Source organism: Propithecus coquereli, unplaced genomic scaffold (genome assembly GCF_000956105.1).
Source record: "Propithecus coquereli isolate 6110/MARCELLA unplaced genomic scaffold, Pcoq_1.0 Scaffold336, whole genome shotgun sequence".
Lineage (NCBI taxonomy): Eukaryota > Metazoa > Chordata > Mammalia > Primates > Indriidae > Propithecus > Propithecus coquereli.
The window spans coordinates 1,194,473-1,214,856 of record NW_012149019.1 but is presented as its reverse complement, the minus strand read 5'-3'; the positions used below and the strand labels follow the sequence as shown (position 1 = coordinate 1,214,856).

The 20,384-nt window shown below is 32.2% G+C and overlaps 1 protein-coding gene across 2 annotated transcripts in view; it reads left to right on the top strand.

Moving 5' to 3' along the window:
- ZPBP (zona pellucida binding protein) overlaps positions 1-20,384 on the top strand; it is an 85,505-nt gene that overhangs the window by 32,898 nt on the left and 32,223 nt on the right. For both annotated transcript variants that reach the window (XM_012650629.1, XM_012650628.1), the window contains 2 exons: positions 9,093-9,169; positions 14,412-14,589. In XM_012650629.1, coding sequence (XP_012506083.1) covers positions 9,093-9,169; positions 14,412-14,589 — 255 coding nt within the window. The remainder of the gene's footprint in view (positions 1-9,092; positions 9,170-14,411; positions 14,590-20,384) is intronic.

The following is a 20,384-nucleotide window of genomic DNA, read 5'->3' as shown; positions in this document are numbered from 1 at the left end:
TGTATATTCTCCTCTTCTTGGGTGGAGTATTCAGTGTACATCTTATAGGTCTAGTATTGTTCAAGTGTTCTATTTTCTTATTGATTTTCTGTCTAGTTTTTGTATTCATTATTAAAAGTGGGATATTGATGTTTTCAACTGTTACTGGAAAACTGTTTTTCCATCAGTTCCGTCAATTTTTGCTTTGTATGTTTTGAGCCTCTGTTGTTAGAGGCATGTATGCTTATAAATGTTATATCTTCTTTATGAATTGGCACTTTTATCAAAATATAATGCACTTATTTCTTGTAACAATTTTAAAGTCTATTTTGTCTGATATTTCTATACGTCTGCTCGCATTTTCTGTTTCTTCTTGAGTCGGTTTTAGTAGTTTGTGTGTTTCTAGCAATTTGTCCATTTCATCTAGTTCTAATGACTGTTTACAAGAAATATATTTTTCCATCCTTTTACTTTTAACCTGTTTTTGGGATTTAAAGTGAATCTCTTGTAGATAACAAATGGATCCTTTATTTTTACCCATTATGCTTACTTCTGCCATTTAATTGGAGCCTTTCAATTAAGCCATTTGTATTTAAAATTATTACTAATAAGAAAGGACTTGCTTTTGTCCTTTTGCCATTTGTTTTCTATATATTGTAAGTCTTTAATTAATAGACTTTCTTATTAGAGCAGTCTTGGCTTTACAGAAAAATTGAGCTTCTGGTTCTCTTACATCGATCTCTTTATTTGTTCTTTCACCAGTACCACACTGACTTGATATCCGTAGTTTTATAGTAAGCCCTGAAGTTGGGTAATGTCAATCCTCTATTTTTGTTCTAGTTTCATTCTTTTGCATATGGATATCCAGTTTTCCCAACACATTTTATTGAAGAGATTATCTTTTCCCTATTGTATCTTCTTGGTGCCCTTGTTGAAAATTAGTTGCCCATATATGCATGAGTTTATTTCTAGATTCTCTATTCTGTTCCATTGGTCTATGTGTCTGTTTTTATGCTGATACCTTACTGTTTTGATAGCTATAGCTTTATAGTATAATTTGAATATAGAGAATCCCTATATTTGTGTTTAAAAAGTCACCACCAAACCCAAGGTCACTTAGATTTTCTCCCATGTTAACAGTTTTACATATTTACATTTTACATATTTACATTTTACATTGATGTCTGTGATTCATTTGTTAATTTTGGTGAAAGATATATGGTCTATGTTTAGATTTATTTAGATGTGGATGTCCAGTTTTTCTAGCACCATTTTTGAAAAGACTATCCTATCTCCATTGAATTGCCTTTTCTCTTTTGGGAATCATCAGTTGAGTGTATTAGTTGGATCTGTTTCTGAGCTTTCTATTTTCTTTTCTCTTTGTCTATTCTTTCACCAATACCAAACTGTCTTGATTTCTATAGTTTTATAGTAAGCCCTGAGGTTGGGTAATGTCAGTCCTCTGTTTTTGTTGCCTTTTATATTGTGTTGGCTCTTCTAGGTCCTTTGCTTTTCCATATAAATTTTAGAATCAATTTGTAGATAAATCCAAAATATCTTACTTGGATTTTGTTTGGGATTCAGTTGAAACTATACATTAAGTTTAACAATAGTGGGTCTATCTGTGAATGTGAATTATCTTTCCATTTACTTAAATCTTTGATTTTTTTCATCAGAATTTTACAGTTTTCCTCGGGTAGCTACTGTACATATTTTATTTTGTATTTCATTTTTTGTTAATGTAACAGCATTGCGTTTTTCATTTCAGATTATAATTGTTCATCGTTAATACATAGAAAAGCAATTGACTTTGTTTTTCTAAATTTTTCTGTTGTATAAATTTAAGGTGTACAACATAATGTTTTGATATACATATTAAAATAATTACTATAGTTAAGCAAACTAACATACCCATCATCTCACATAGTTCCCTTTCTTTTTGTATATTTGTGTATGTTTAGAGTACCTAAAATCTATTCTCTAACTAAATTTCTAGTGTATAATACAGTTTCGTTAACTATAGTCCTCATGTGGTACATTAGATCTGTAGACTTATTCATCCTACTCAACTATAATTTTGTACACTTAGACCAATATCTCCTCATTCTCTCCACCCCTCCCTTGCCCCGGTAACCACCATTCTGCTCCTTTTTTATGTACTTGATTTTTTTTTTTTTAGATTCCACATATAAGTGAGATCATGTACTATTTTTCTTTCTGTGTCTGAATTATTTCACTTAGCATAATGTCTTCTGGGTTCATCCATGTTGTTGCAAATAATAGGATCTCCTTTTATAAGGCTAAATAATAATCCATTTTTGTGTGTGTATGTTTATGTGTGTGTATATATTTATTCATTTATATTTATCCATTCATCATGAGTGGACACTTTGGATATTACCATATCTTGGCTATTTTGAATAATGCTGTAATGAACATGTGAGTGCAGATATGTTTACAAGGTTATTATTTCATTTCCTTTGGGTGTATACCCAGGATTGCTTGGTCATATGGTAGTTCTATTTTTAATGTCTTTGCTAATCTCGATACTGTTTTCCACATTGGCTGCACCAGTCCATATTCCTACTAACAGTGTATGTGAAGTCCAGTTTCTCCATGCTCTCGCCAACACTTGGTATCTCTCATCTTTTTGGTAATAGCCATTCCTAACAGATATGAGATGATATCTCATTGTGGTTTTGATTTGCATTTCCCTGATATTTACTGGTGTTGAGTACTTTTTCATATGCCTATTGGCTAGTTTTATGTCTTCTTTGGAGAAATGTCCATTCAGGTAATTTGCACCTTTTTTTACTTGGGTTATTAAGTTTTTTGCTAATGAGTTGTGTGTGCTCCTTACATATTTTGGATATTAGCCCCTTATCAGATATATGGTTCCAGAATATTTTCTCCCAGTCTGTAGGCTGCCTTTTCATTTTGTTGATTGCTTTCTTTGCTGTACAAAGGTTTCTTAGTTTTATGTAGTTTACACTTAATTATTTTTGCTTTTGTTGCCTGTGCTTTTGGTATTCTGTCCAAAAAATCGTTGCCAAGACCATTGTCAAGGAGTTTCTCCCCTGTTTTCTTCTAGGAGTTTTATACTTTCAGGTCTTATGTCTTTAATCCATTTTGAGTTGAATTTTGTATATGGTGTAAAATAAAGGTCCAATTTCATTCTTTTGCATGTGGATATCAAGTTTTCCTTATACAATTTATTGAATAAATCTTTTCCCCATTAGGGCTTCTTGATGCTCTTATTGAAAATTAGTTGGCTGTATATGCGTGTGTTTTTTCTAGGTTCTCTATTCTGTTCCATTGGTCTGTGTTTCTATTTTGATGCCAGTACCTTACTGTTTTGATTACTATACCTTTGTAGTATAATTTGAAATCAGAGAGTGTGATGCTTCTAACTTTGTGTTTCTTAGAACTTCTTTGGCTGTTTGGGGTGTTTTGTGGCTCCATACAAATTTTAGACTTTGTATATTAATCTTATATCATGTAACCTTATTATAATTGCTAATTGGTTCTAATTTTTTTTTGTTGATTATTTGGGATTTTCTATAAAATTAATAAGGGCATCTGTGAACAGTTTTATTTTTTCCTTTCCTATTTATATACCTTTTATTTCCTTTTCTTATCTTCTTGCATTTAGCTAAGACTTCCAGTATGTTGTTGAATAGGACTGGTGACAGGATGTATCCTTGCTGTGTTCCTAATCATAGGGAGAAAGCATCTAGATTTTCACCATTAAGTACAATGGTAGCTGTAGGTTTTTTGTAGATGTTCTTTATCAAGTTAATAAAGAACTCTATTTCTAGTTTGCTGAGAGTTTTTATCAAGAATTGGTATTGGATTTTATTCAATGCTTTTTCTGTATCCATTGATAAGATCATATGATCTTCTTTATTCTGTCAATGTGTTTTGATATTTACATGTTGAACCAACTTTACATATTTAGTATTAGTCCCACTTGGTCAAGGCATGTAATTCTTTTACTACATTGTTCAATTTGATTTGCTGCTATTTTGTTGAGGATTTTTACATGTTTATGAGAGATATTGGCCTATAGTTTGATGCCCTTGTGTTTATCTTCTCTATTGTCCTTTGGGTGTCCTTAGATACTTTTTCTTGAATGAGACTGGCAATGCTTTCCATTGTAATTCCATAGCATTATGAGGAACACTGTAAAAGTGGTAGTAATATGTGCATGTGTGTGTGGGGGGGTGCTAAGCATTCTATAATCCTTTGATTAGCTCTCAGTTTTTTAGAGAAACTGTCCTTTGTTTGAGACTTCTCAGGTGTTTTTCTTTTCCCCAGTTTACCTTGAGAAGGGTAGAAGTGGTTACAGTTGGGTATTTCCCTTCCCCTGGGTCATTTAGGCTCTGGTAAAATATTTCTCTTGAGGGCAGGCTTTCGTTTAAAATGCCCTTGGTATACTTCACATGTTCTTTGCATACTTTGTTCTTAGTGTACTTCACAATGGTTGCTTTTTTCCTCCTTTTGAGAGAAGGGGATTTTTCTCTAATCTTCACCATGAGAATCTGTTAGGATTCCTGGAGGTAAAAGTCATGAAAGTTTGGAGGCCCCCCCTAATGGGCCTTTTTGGAGTTTTTAACTCTGGAGCTTGCCCACATTGAGCCTCCAGCAATCCCCCAATTATAGTTTAAGACAGTCTTAAACTATAGCTTCCCCACCCCTGCTTAAGTTTTCCTACTGTTAATGGCCCCGTTGGTAGGCTTCTGCCACTAGTAAGCTGTGATTCTCTGTCAACACCTATCTGCCTCTATAGTTTTATAGGCAGCAGTTTGCCCTGTGTCCTCAGTTTTCTGATGGGTCTAAGAAATGTTGATTTTCTGTTTGTTCAGCCTTTTTTTGTTTGTTTGTTTTTCGTATAGGAGTGACAGCTAACAAGATTATTTGATGTCAGAATGGAAACTGGAAGTCCTCTCATGCCTTTTTTGTTCCTCAGTCCCTCTCTTACTACCTTCATTTGTGTTTAACCTAGTTATTTATAGAGTACCATTTTAATTTCCTCCTCATTTTATTTTCTAAATATGTTTTAGTTACTTTCTTGGTGACTACCCTGATGAATACAATTAGCGTTTCAAACTTAGAACAATCTCATTTGAATTGATTTCAACTTAGTTACATTAGTATTCCAAAATTCTCCTGTACAGTTTTTTTCTTCCCTCTTTATGTTTTTGTAATGATAACATTATTATACATTGTGTCTGCTAACATAAATTTTATTATTATTATTTGATTCATTTTAATCATATAGGGAAAAAGAATAGTGAAAAAAAACAATACCAGATCTTATATTTATCTATGTACCTATATTTACCTCTTATATTTACCTATATATACTTATGTAGTTAAATTTACCACTGTTATTTATTTTTTTGTATCACGTCAAGTTACTATTTATTATTCATAAACTCTTATTTTTGAAATGTCTTAGTTTTTCCTTCATTTTTGAAGGCTTGTTTTGCCAAGTTACAGGGTACTAGGTTGAAAGTGTTTTTATTTCAGAACTTTAACTATGTCATCCCACTGCCTTCGAGCCTCCATGGTTTTTGATGAGAAATCTGATGTTCATCTTATTGGTGATCCCCTGTATGTGACAAATTACTTTTCATGCTGCTTTAAAATTTGTATCTTTATTTTTGGCAGTTTGATTATAACGTGTCTCAATTTGGAATTCTTTGCATTTACCCTATGTAGATTCTGTTGATTTTGTATATGCAGATTCATGTCTTTTATCAAATTTGGGAAATTCTGGCCATTATTTCTTCAAATATCCTTTCTTCCTCTTTCTCATTTATCTCTCCTTCTGTGCATTATGCATTTGTTGGTATACGTAATGTTGTCCCAGAGGTCTCTTAGGTTCTCTTCATTTTTCCTCATTTTTTTCCCCTTTCTTCTCTGACTGGAAAATTTCAGTGAAGTATTTTTAAGTTCACTAATTCTTTCTGAAGCCTACTCAAATCTGTTGTTGAAAATCCTTTAGTGAATTCCTCATTTCAGTTGTTACAGTTTTTTGTTCCATAATATTTATTAGATTCCTTTTATAACGGTTTTTTTTGCTTTATTGATGTTCTCTGTTTGTTAAGACATCATTTTTATGATTTTATTTAGTTCTATTAATATATCCATGATTTCCTTTAGCTCTTTGAGCATATTTAAGGCATTAATTTAGAATTTTTGTGTAGTAAGTCCAATATCTGTGCTTCCTCAGGGACAATTTCTGTTATTTTTGTTTCTCTGTGAATGGGCCGTAGATTCTTGTTTCTTTACATGCCTACTAATTTTTTTGGTAAAAACTTTATATTTTTAGATATTTTAATGCATACTCTTGAAATCAGATTTTTCTACCTCTTTAGTTGTTGCTTGCGTGGGTTGTAGTTCTTTGTTTATTAACTTTTCTACTATATCTTTCATCACCCATGATGATCTCGAGTCTTTTTTACATTAATTTTAACTTTTGTTACCCCTTTGACCTTTGAAGTCTCTTTAACTTGAACCTCTGTGATTAGTTAGTGATTAGATAGAGATTTCCCTAAATACTGTGTGTAAGTCATCTTCTGTTGATTTAGCATTCATTTGGTTGTAAACATTTGATCATTTTTCAGAGTTCTGACAAAAGTTGATCCTGACCATTTTTGTCCATTTTTCTGTGTTACTGTGGAAAGGTATGGCCTGACGTTTTCCTCTCCACCTTTTTGCTGTGTCATTTCTGTCTTCTTTTTTTTAATATTATAGAAAGCTTGTTTTGCAAAAAGCCTAGGTAATTTTATATAGGATGAAGTTAGTCAGCTGGCCTAAATAAAGAGGGCATATACTAGAAGCTCAGAAAGAGATAGCTGATGCAGAGAGCATGAGCGTCATGTGGTTTGTCTAAAATGGTGGGGAGGAATAAAATGCCTATTGACAGTTACCAATATTAGTACTGGATTTCAACCTAAACAGTGTCTTTGATGTTTTTCACTTGAGTAATCTTTATCTAGTTAAGAAACAACCTGTGTTTCTTTTAGTTTTGTGTTGTGATTTCTGAGAGTTTTCCTTTAGTTTCATGAGTAGTGGATTTTAATGAATTTTTTAAATTTTCCTTAAACTTTTATAAGAGTTCAAAAGTAAAAAAAAAAAACGTACTTCATCATGATGATTCAATTTCATAATCATGTTATGATGCATGAATACTCTCACATCTGCCATCTTCTGAATTACTTTGTGGATAGTACTATCAAAACCTGCACCTTAGGTGAATGATATTTGAAAGGCTAGGCCACATTTTGCTAGTGCTTTTCATAGCTCCACATATATTTCTCATACACAAATTTAGAGGTTTAACTTTTCCTGGGCCTAGAATTATATAGCTTCATTTTAAAAGTACTTAAGGTAAAAATAGGCCATATATAAAACTTTCTTGCCCCAAATCAATGGACTACTTCAAAGTCTGCCTCAAATTAAGTGTTCTGTCTGATTTTACAAAATCACTAGGATGGATTTTGTTGTCTTTCTGTGATATTTTATAATACTTTATAATATCAGTTCAGATGGCAACAGGGAAGTTTTACAGCATGTATGGGTTTGGGAAGGTATGAAAGAAGTATGTTGAAATAACAAAATAAAGGTTTCCCAGTATTCTGGTAGGATACTTTGCATATTAATAATTTTATGGTCAATTGTATGATCTTCATATCAACAGACATCCATCAAACATATTTTACGTAAGACGTTAGGCATTGGCAGTGTAGAGTAAGGATCTTTCAAGGTGGTCATATTGTAGTAAAAAGAAAATATTCATCTAATAATAGGGCAGGTTATGTAAATACTATAGAGAAATTACCAGTTGCTTTGTGGGTTCTCAGGAAGGGAAGATGTTATTAAGGTGATGAACAATAAGGGAGGTCCATAGAAAATAAGTGGTGTTTTGAAGGAATTCTGTGGAAAATGAACAACTTAAACTCATGTACACCGACAGAATAGGGCATATTTGGTCCAGGATGGCTAATGGCTAGCATATGGGTTGAATTATAGGGAAAATAAAATTTTCAGGACTTTTAGTGGTTAAATTATAGCCAATTTTGATTGTTAGGCTGAAGTATTCATGTTTTTAATCATATTCTTATAGCTGGAAAGAATGACAAAAGTTGCATTATTTAGCCCCTTGTTTTACAGATTAGAGAGTGCAAATCTCCAGAAGAGATTATACAATATGTTTTCTGTTTCTTAGTGATACACCTAGGGCTCAAAATCATATTTTTTCCATGTATTTTGTTGAATAGTGGGGAATAACTGAAGGTTTTTGAGGTTTGTGGTAATGAGGTTCATGCTATAATTTAGAAAGATTAATTAATAGAAATCCTTGAAGTGATATTTTTTTTTCTTATTCCTTCTTTGATTTTTAAGTTTTGGTAGTACAATAGGAACTTTTCTCAGATGATCTTGCAAAGACATTATTCATTGACACATTGCTAAACCCAGTGCTATTTTGTTGGTTTTGTCCACTTATCTATCCCAAACACCTGGGATAATACCTGGCACATAGTAGGCTCCTGGCAATTATTTGTTAAATAAATGAATGCGTGCATACATGAATATGTTTATCATTTCAGTTACTATGGCCACTACCATAGTTCAACCTCAACTCCATTCAAGTGTTGTATCGTAGTTTATCTTACCTCTATCACTTTGTAGCTATAGATTAAGAATTTAGTTAGTCAAATGACACACACCATATTATATGGATAGAGTTAAATAGAGTATTGAATGAAAACACACACATTTATACATGTTATATACATATATAAGTCATAAAAGTTGTAGTAATTTTATTGTTCAAATTTTATGAAATCAATAGCCAAATATTAATTATCAGGAAAGTTGATTAATTCTTATGTTCACTGTAGAGTGAGATTTACCTGATTTATGTAAAGCAAATATTTGGCATAGGTTTTTTGCTGAAAAGGAGTGGTTTAGCATTAGAAAAGCTGCTTAATTTTTTATGGAAGAGAAATATTATAGAAATTATGTTTTATTTTTCAAAAGTCAGTTTAAATATTGTGATATAGGACATTAGATCCATGATAAAATGTAATATATTTTCTCAGTTTCATCTCTAGACACTGAAAAAGGACCCAAGCCATGTACAGAACATAATTGTGAATCTTCCAGCAGACTATCCAAGGTATGTTTGGGGAGGCTTGAAAAAAGCAAAAAAGTTGGAAGAACATGCCCCATGTGTAAGTAAGCATCTTAGCTATTTATAAAATACATTGAATCCTCATAGTTAGGGATTTCAACAATAAAAATAAAATTTCACCCAGTAATAATGATAAAATTGAATAGAATTTATATCTTTATAAAATACTTTCAAATTTGGCATTTTGTAATTGATTATATGAATAAGAGTGATTTTTCCATTTATTTGGCATTATTTGCTATTGCTAATTAATTTATAATTATTATTCAGGTAAAATTCTGTCCATGCTACTCTTATCTATCCTAAGTAATAAGCATACTTGAATTATAATATTTATTAACTATTTTCATATTGCTTTATACCCAGTATCTTGCGTATATGCTTAGGATGAAAATTATGCTACAACTTCCAGAAGCAATTTAATTTTGTTGTCTTTTTTTTACATTATTCTTTTTTTTAAATTCCAAAATATTAAGGGGGTACAAATGTTTTTGTTACATGGATAGATTTTATAATGCTTAAGTCAGGGCTATTAGTGTGCCTATCACATGAATACTGTTCATTGTATCTGATAGGTAGGTTTTTACCCCTCCCCTCATCCCCCATCCTCCATTCTTGATTTCCAATAACTTTTACATCTCTCTGTGCCCATGTGTGCCCATCAATTAGCTCCAGATTATTAGCTCCACATGTGGTGTTTGTTTTTCCATTACTGAGATAGTTCACTTAGGATAATGGTTTCCAGTTCTATCCAATTTACTGTAAAAGACATAAATTCATTCCTCATTAGGGCTGAGTAGTACTCCAGGGTATATGTATACCAAATTTTGTTAATGCACTCATGAATTGATGGGCACTTAGGTTGATTCCACATCTTTGGAACTCTGGATTGTGCTGCAATAAATATTAGTGTGCAGATGTCCTTTTGACTTCTTTTCCTTTGGGTAGATACCCAGTAGTGGGATTGATGGGTCAAATGGTAAGTCTATATTTATTTCTTTGAGGAATCTCCATACTGTTTTCCATAGAGGTTGTACTAATTTGCAGTCCCACCAACAGTGTATAAGTGTTCCATTCTCTCTGCATCCATGCCAGCATCTATTGTTTTTCTGATATTTTAGTAATGGCCATTCTGACAGGTATAAGGTGATATCTCATTGTGGTTTTAATTTGCATTTCCCTGATAATGATTAGTGATGAAGAGCATTTTTTTCATGTGTTTATTGACCGTTTGTCTATCTTCTTTTGAAAAGCTTCTGTTTACATCTTTTGTTCACTTTTTAATGGGGTTGTTTTTTTCTCGCTGATTTGTTTGAGTTCTTTTAACAAAATAGTTAAAAGAGGATCCTATCTCTTTCTATATATTTTGAATAAGCTCCTATATGTCTACAAAAAACTTTCTGGGATTTTGATATGGATTACATTAAACCTATATATAAATTTTGAGAAAACTCACATTTTTACTATATTGATTCTTCCAATCCATGAACATAATGATATGTTTCTACATCTTCTTAGGTCTTCTGAGATTTATTTTATTAACATTTTGTGATTTTCAGAAATAAGATCCTGTACATGTTTTAGTAAATTAGTACCTAAATATTTTTTTTTCTTTGGAGGTATTTTAGAGAATATAGTGTTTTAATTTTGATTTTCAAATGTTCATTGTTAGTGTATTTAAATGCAATTCATTTTAATATGTTGATACTATTTCTTGTGAACTTGCTGAACACTATTATTCTAAAAATTTTTTAATTTTGTGAGGTTTTTTTAAAAAAATTCTTTGAGATTTTCCATGTTGTCAATCATGTCTGCTACAAATTGAGACAGATTTATTTTTTCCTTTCTCTATTATAAATAGGGGAATAAGTATCCCTTGAGGGATCTTTAGGGATCATTTCAACATAGCCACAGAAATTACATTCAGAGAGGCATATGCAATTAAAGGATTTATGGTACTCACAGGCCCTAGACACAGGAGGTACAGCATGGCTATGTAGTAGGAGCTCCCAGAGAGTGAGCTCAACCAAGCAGATGGAGGGAGCCCAGAGAAGGAGGGTAGGAGGGTAGAGAGCGAGAGAACTAGAGAACCTTTGGGCAAATGCCTTAGTTAGGGGATGGCAAGAAGGTGAACGTGTGGCAGGGATCACACTGGTGGACCAGGCCACTGGGGTAGAGTTCTCACAGCCTGTTAAGGGAGATGTTGAAGTGTCAAGAAAATGTGAAGTTTTAAAAATTTACAATATACTTTCCAATTTTTTTGTGTCTATTTACTCTTTTGGCTTATTGCAGTGGCTAGACTATCTAATACTATGTTTAATAGGAGTGGTAAGGGCAGACATCTTTTCCTTTTTCTCTAGCTTATGGGGAAGCATTCATCTTCTCATTTTGACCGTTACACGAGCATTTATTTCTGAATTCTCTATTCTATTCCATCTGTCTTTATGCCAGTACCACACCATTATGTTTACTATAGCTTTGTAATGAGATTTGAAATCAAACAGTTGTGAGTATTCCAACTTTATTTTTCTTGGTCAAGATTTTTGTGGCCCATGAGATTGCATGTGGATTTTAGGATGGGATTTTTCATTTCTTCAAAAAATGCCATTGGGATTTTGATAGGGATTGCATTAAATCTATAGATAGTTTTGGATTGTATTGACATCTTAAGTGTTCCAATCCATGAATGTGTGATGTCTTTTCATTTATTTGTATCTTTTAAAATATCTTTTAGTAACATTTTGTAATTTTAAGCATAATTTTCCCCTCCTTGGTTAATTTATTTCTAAGTATTTTATTCTTTTCGATGCTATTGTAAGTGGAATGTTTTGTAAATTTCCTTTTAAGTTAGTTCAATTTAGTGTATAGAAAAGCAACTGATATTTTCATGCTGATTTTGTATCCTGCAACTCTCGTAAATTCATTTATTCTACCTTTTTGTTTGTGAAATCTTGTGTATTTTCTATATATAATATAATGTTGTCTGCAAACATAGGTAATTTTAAATTTTCCTTTTCAGATCATATTCCTTTTATTTATTTTTCTTGCCTAATTGCTGTGCCCAGGACTCTCAGTACTATTTTGAATAGAAGAGGCAAAATAGGGATCCTTGTCTTATTCCTGATCTTTAGAGGAAAAGCTTTAAGTCTTTCAATATGCAGTATGATGTTCCCTGTGGACTTTTGTTACATGGCCTTTCTTATGTTGAGGTTGTTTCATTTCTAAGGTTTTGAATGCTTTCTCATGAAAGTGCCTTAATTTTTTAATGCCTTTTCTTGTCAGTTGAGGATACCATCTTTTTTCCCCTTCATTCTGTTAATGTGATGTATTATACTGATTTTTGTATGTTGAAACATCTTCACATTTCAGGAATAAATCACATTTGGTCATGGTATATATAATAACCCTTTTAATGTGCTATTGAATTCTGTTTTGTCGAGAATTTTTTACATCAGTATTCCTCAGGGATATTCATTTTCTTTTCATGTAGTCTTTGTTTTGCTTTGGTATCAGGATAATATTGGCCTCATGGGATGACTCTAGAAGCTTCTCTCCTCTTCAGTTTTTGGAAGAGTCTGAAGAAGATTGGTGTTAATTCTCTCAGTGATCAGTGATGTTATTACTAGTGAAGCCATCTGGGCTTTGTTGGGAGGTTTTTGCTTACTGGCTCAATTTCCTTACTAGTTACAGATCTTCTCAGGTGTTCTATTTCTTCATGATTCAGTCTCTGTAGGTTGTATGTTTCTATGAATTTGTCCATTCCATCTTGATTATCCAATTTGTTGATATATAATTTGTCTCAGTCCATTGAGATTGTTATAAAAAATACATTAGACTGTATAATTTATACCTGATAGAAATTTACTTCTCACAGTTCTTGAGACTGGCAAGTCCAAGCTTAAGGATCCAGAAGATTTGGTGTCTTGTGAAGGTTTACTCTCTGTTTTATAGATAATAACCCCTCTTCATGGGTTCTCATATGGCTGAAGCCAAGGAAGCTCCCTTCAACTCCTTTTATAAGGGCACGAATCCTAATCGAGGGTTCTGCCCTCGTGACTTAATCACCTTCCAAAGGCCCCTCCTCATAATACTATCACATTGGCAATTAAGTTTCAGCGTATGAATTTTGGGGGGGCATATTCAGATCATAGTATAATTATGTATAATATTCTCTTATAATTTTTTTTATTTCTATAAAATAAGTTGTAATGTGTTGTTTTCTTTCAATTCTGATTTTACTTCCATCTTCTGTCTTTTTTTTTTCTTAATCTAGGTAAGTGCTTATCAATTTTGTTGATTTTTTTTCACAGAACCAATTCTTATTTTGGTTCGTTTTCTGTATCATTATGTTCTCTGTTTTGTTTATCTCTGCTCCAATCTTTTTTATTTTCTTCCTTCGACTAGATTTAAATTTTTTTTTCCCAGTTCCTTAAGTTGTAAGGTAGGTTATTGATTTGAGATTGTTTTTCTTTTTTAATGTTGGTATTTATAGCTATAAGTTTCCTCCCTAACATTGCTTTACTTCATCCCATAAGTTTCTCCTGTGATTTCTTCTCTGACTCATCGGTTGTTTAGTGATGTGTTGTCTAATCCATATATGTGGATCCAGTTTTCCTTGTGCCATTAATTTCTAGTTAAATTCCATTGTGATTGGAAAAGATATTTTGTGTGATCTCAACCTTTTGTATTTATAAATACTCTTTCCCTGGTTTTACATATACTCTATTCTAGAGAATGTTCCATGTACACTTGAGAGAAAAGTGTATTTTGCTATTGTTAGGTGGCATGTTGTATATATGTCTCTTAGGTCCAGTTGATATATAGTGCTGCTCAGGTCCATTATTTTTTGGAGCATTTAAGATTTTAGATGTTTTGATTAGAGATGCTCAACCTCTAATTAATCTTAATCACTAATTAATTAATTAATTCTTAAACATTTCCTTAACCAAAGTTTGTGTTTGGTTAAGTAACAAGCAACAGATTCACCGGAGTTTATCAAAAGTACAAAAATCCGTTTAAACTGTGAAAAGCTAGTAATTGAGTAATATGATAAGAGTAGCATATTTATGTTGAGTGTAGTATATTGGAAAACGTTTTTATAGTTATTTATAGAAATTGTATGGAAGGGATATAATTTATAAAATATTTGAAGAACTCTAAATCCATATGCATCTGTATTACATTTATTTGTGGCTAACAGTTTTTTCAAATTATATTTATATTTTAGGCTAAAAATCTCATAGAGAGATTTTTTAATCAACAAGTAGAAGTTCTTGGGAGACGGGCAGAGCCATTGCCTGAAATATACTATATTGAAGGTACTCTCCAAATGGTTTGGATTAATCGCTGCTTTCCAGGTTATGGAATCAATATCCTGCAACATCCAAAATGTCCTGAGTGCTGTGGTATGTAATGAACTGTGATTTCTTGGGTTTCTTGTTTTGTTTTGTTTTGTTTGAGACAGAGTCTTGCTCTGTTGCCTGGACTAGAGTGCTGTGGTGTCAGCCTAGCTCACAGCAACAACCTCAAACTCCTGGGCTCAAGAGATCCTCCTGCCTCAGCCTCCTGAGTAGCTGGGACTATAGGCATGTACCACGACACCCGGCTAATATTTTCTATTTTTAGTATAGATGGGGTCTTGCTCTTGCTCAGGGTGTTCTTGAACTCCTGACCTCAAGCAGTCCTCCCATCTTGGCCTCCCAGAGTGCTAGGATTACAGGTAGGGGCCACTGTGCCTGGCTGATTTGTGGTTTTATATAGATGAAAATTCACTTATTTTCATTAAGCCTAAGTGAATGCCTATCATTTATTTTTACTATCATTTAGGAATTTCTTTAGTTTATTTGAAGTAGTGTATTTGAAAAGACTGAATATGAAGATGTAAAAGGTAAAAATCTGGCTTAATTTTGGCCTTGGCATTAATATAGCAAGGAGAGTTTAGGAGCATTAGGAAATTGTCCGGGAGGAAACACCAATAATAGTTATGAGTAACTTAGAGTTATTTAACCTAAAAAGAGCCAAATACATCTTTTAGATTCTATTATTGATGAGTTTAGGTTTGTATTGTCTAGAGTAGGTATCTTTGTGACTTTTGTTTTCTTTCTGAAATAAGTATATGAATTGTTTTATTACCAGTTGTTTTTTCTGACTTTCGATCCTAGCTCTACAGGATCTGAGCTCCTCTCTGGCATTCATTCTTCTTCATCATAGTTGAAAGCTCTGTAGAGGCTGTTGACTTAGGTTGAGTGGTTGAGTAGTTGAGTACAAGGATTCAGTCTTTGCATTTGCATTTCTATTATCGAGTTGAATGGACCAATTCATTTTCAGTCTCAAATTACCTTTTTAAAAATTTATATTAATAAGTATCACTAAATTAGTGCTTGTCTTAGTCTGTTGTGTGTTGCTATAAAGGAATACCTAAGACTAGTTAATTTATTAAAAAAGGGTTATTTGGCTCATGATTCTGATGGCTGAAAAGTTCAAGGTTGGACATCTGATCAAAGGCCTCAGGCTACTCCCCCTCATGGTAAAGGTGAAGGTGAGCCAGCATAGGCAGGGATCACCTTGTAAGAGAGGACGTGTGAAAAAGAGGAGAGGGTGTCAGACTCTTGTAAACAACCAGCTCTCACAGGAGCTAATAGAGTGAGAACTCATTCCCAAGGGAGGGCATTAATCTACTCATGAAGGACCTGCCCCCATGACTCAAACAGCTCCCACTAGACTCCACGTCCCAACACCACCACACTGTGGTGAGTTAAATTTCAACATGATTTTTAGTGGGGACAGTCAATTCACATCCATGCCATAGCAGTATTGTTTTCCTTCAGTCTTCTGCAGTTGTTCTTTCCTTTCCTCTTTCTACACTTTAAGTGAGATTAAAACCCTTTTCATGTAATAGAGTAGTAAATATTCTTTTCCTTTTGCTTTATTTGATTTGGCTAGAGTTTGCTTTATAATTTTTAATTATTTTTTTTTGTTTAAATACTATATACGAAATTTGACAAAATGTACTAAAGGGATATCTTAGGAAATACAATACAAATTTAGTCAATAAAGCACTTCCAAATGCCAACTTTGTAACTATTTTGAAAATCAGTGGTTATGTGTATCACTCTAGAACACAGACAAGGTTGAAGAAAAGCCTGGGAATACTGAGTAAAGAAACTAGAACCTAGCATTTTAGCTGTCTCTATGAATTTATAGTTTTATTCCATAAAGACTTAAGATAAACTTAAATTGTTAAAGTATTTGCATCTCATTAATTATAATAATTTTGAAATTGTTAAACATAGGTCTTTCAAGTGAAAATATAGTTTGGAATCTCTGAGAATTTCAAATAACTTTACCATTAAATCTTTTTTTTTTTCTTTTATGAAAGTTTGGGTAATGACATAATTGTGAGATTCTCTAATTTCTCCATAATTTAATTATAACATTCAGGTTTGATCAAGTTCGTTAATTATTTTATTCCTGTCAACAGAACTCATAAGAAGTATAAATGAAAATTTATACATAAATCTCAAAAATATTTTCTGCCTGTGAAATGCTATTTTGTTTCCCCAAATATGTAGTCTCTGCCCACAGAGTTTAGATACATAGGAGATACATCCATGAAACAATTAGGAAACAAGAGACTGCTAAACTGCATGGAACAGAAGGAAAAGAAGATTATATAAAGAAAACTGAGTTAGAGATAGGATAGTTCACAAAGGTTTGTTTAATGTAATTGAGATAAAGCTTTGAAGGATACCAGGATAGCAAGTACTAATACTATCCAAGCAAGAGCATGGATGAACATCAATTTCCTGGGGGCAATTTTGGTTAAATAAAATTTATATTTTTGATTTCATAGGCTCATTATCATTGCTCAATAGACTTATTAACTAGTGATTGGCCAAATTTCATTTTGTGCTATCCTATGATAAGTAAATATTTTAATTTTTTATTTTTTTATATATTTGTACATAATTTGTGGAGTGCATATGAAATTTTGTTACATCCATTGAATGTTTAATAACCAAGTCAGGGTATTTAGGGTATCTATCACTGGAGTATTTATCATTTCTATGTGAATTACCTTTGTCCTATTATCATCTTTGTAAGCTATTAAGCAAGTCTGAGTTCCCTTTTGTGAACAGAACTCTTTAAATATAATGTGACATTCAGGCCCCACTTGCATATAGTAAGTTTTGTCTATATTATAGAAGACCATCACTCTAAAATTTTAAAAGAGCACATACTACTCAAAAAGACATTTAAATCATTCTTCAAATTGAAAAACAGTATAAAATATTGTTTTAAATTATCCCACATTTTAATACTAATTACAAGACAAAATTAACATACTAAATGAACTTAAAGTCCATTCGAGTGTGAAACAGAGCGCTAGATAGAAGCTCATAAAATATACGAGGTATTTTGTAAAACGACTTATTTCCAAAATGAAGGTACACCGTGTTTATGTACTACAAAGAAGATTAGGCATGTTTATTACATGAGGGAAGTTTATTTACATTCTTAGTAATAGGTTAGGTTAACACTGAATTTGTTCTTATTCTTTGGATATCTTCCTTTATTCGTTTAATTTTTACTACTAGGTGGCAGACAAAGATTGTTTTCTTTTAAACTAGTGGAGACTTAACATTTCTATCTATATTATTTTTCTTTTTCCTAACTTACTTAGCATTTTTAAATTAATTTTTACTATAAAAAGCTCAGTAACTTCATGGTTATCATTGCTTGTTATGTACATCACTTTGTCAATCATTTTGACATTAGAAAGAGAAAAGAAAAAGTTTTAGTTATATTTGTGAATTATAGATGTCTTATAGTTTCATAAATTATAAAAATACTGTAACCAAAGGCCAGCTAAATATTATATTTTTTCTGATAGAAATTTGTTAAAACACAGATTCTGAAATGTTTTATTTTGCAAGTTCTATAATTTCTAATATTTCTGCGAAACTTTATGTATCTTGTATATTCATGTTTACCCATTTTATTCCCATTAATTTTTTTAAAAAACAATTGTCAGTCAAATAACATTCTTTGGCACAATACCACACTCTCCCTTCTTTTTTCTCCCTTTAAACTATGGCAGTGGTTTTAAAACTCTTATTTATATCAAAATTCCCTGGAGATTTTCTCAAAATTATGTCCACTGTGTATGAACCAGACCCCAACATTTATAAGAAGCTGCCTAGGTGATTCTGATGTACGTGAAATTTTGAGACTCCTGAATGTTAGTGTTGATAAGGTAATACTTACATAGAATGTCTGAATATTAGTATTGATAAGGCAGTACCTAGACAGGATCCCTGTTGTTCTGCTGAGGCAACAGAATATCTGCCATTGATTATTGCGGACTGAAAATATAGCTCAATAATAGTTTAAACAGCATTGTTTTTTTCTGTAGCTCTCTTTATGAAAAAGATTAGCTATTGCTCATTCAAGCCTTTTGGAAATCACATGAAAAATCCAGCAGGGAGCCCTTTTATTGTGACACAGTATCTGTGTCAGTGGTCAGAAATGATTAGGGTACAAGTTCAAGTATTTAATCATCCTGAGATGGTGTTATTAATAAAGTATACTTCTGTACTTTAGATTAATTGTGCAGTGAAAGTGAATTGTTTAGTAGGTACAGTTGTTTTTAATAAGGTCTTTTAGACTCTCTAAATTTATCCTACTCAGACATGCGACATTGAACCCTTGTTTTAATTTTACATCAAAGGATGAGAAACACAAAAATGTTTCCCTGGCATTCTTTTCACTACATGTATTTAAATAATTATAGACCCACAAAAGCACCATTCTTATTTTGGATCATTATATTTCTGGGAATACTATAAATAATTAAAAAATTGTGGCCAATAGGTAGGTCATCCTATGGATTAGCAGTATAGGTTGCCCAGATTTTCATTAAAAATATAAATTTAGTTCCAGTAAAAGCAGGCCATGTAATTAGGACAGCTCATCTGAATGAAGCTGTCTTAAATATGTTGAAGAATTGGCAACATGATGAAGACTTACTGGGTCAAAATCTAAAAAAAGTAGTCTGCTGCTTCTGGCTATGGTGAAGTAGCTTAGAGCAGACAAAAGCTCTCACTGAGAAAATTAGAAGAGTCAAATAAAATATAAAAATTACGCATCCTATTAAGACATCAGTGAACTGTCAGGGCATAAAAATTCAAGGGGCAGCAATCCTGAATAGAAGGACACTATGGAAATAAGTGATGGGTGCCAAAAGGCAACATGTTTATGTACTGAAATGAAACAACTGCGGACTTAGAATACTATACCCAATGGAAATTTTCGCTATACATGACAGCAAAATAACACTTCTAGACAAACAACATATGACAGTGTTTTCATAGGCAGATCTACACCTCAAGAAGTAATAAAGGGAACTAAATTTATATTTTTAAAGAAAATCTGGGCAACCCATACTGCTAATCCATAGGACGACGTATCCATTGGCCACAATTTTTCAATTATTTATAGTATTTTTCAGGTAGTTGTAAATGATCCCAGACAGAAACATGCTCACACAGGAAGGAATAAAGAATGATAAAAAGGAAAAACATACAGATAAATGTAAATGAATATTGACTATACAAAAGTGCATAATGCTTTATGGGATTTAAAAATATGTAGAACTAGAACTTATGACACGGTTTCACCAAAAGCAAGAGAAAGTAAATAGGATTAAAGTATTCTGAGGTTCAGTCATCGTCTAGAACTGGTATAAGTAGTGATTTGTATTAGATTGTAATAAGAGACTAGGGCATATGTTGTATTCTTTAGACAACCACTAAAAGATAGTAAAATATTATTTACATAATAAGTAGATGGAAAAATTTTAACTTACCAAAGGAGCCTACTTGATTTATCCAAAAGAAGCCAAGTCCGGAAGGGGAGAAGAAAGTACAATTGGGATAAAAAATAAACCACTAAGATGATAAATTTAAATCCAGTTATATCAGCAATTTCATTTAATATAAATGGATCACCATTAAAGAGAAAAATTTTAAGTTTGGATTATAAAAACCCAGTATCATGTCACTTACAAGAGATACATCTTTAAATATAAGAACACTAATAGTTCAAACTAAAAGGCTACAAAAATATATGTTAAGCAAATGATAAAAACTGCTTTAGATATGCAAATAATATCAAAAGAACAACAATAAGAATAATAGAG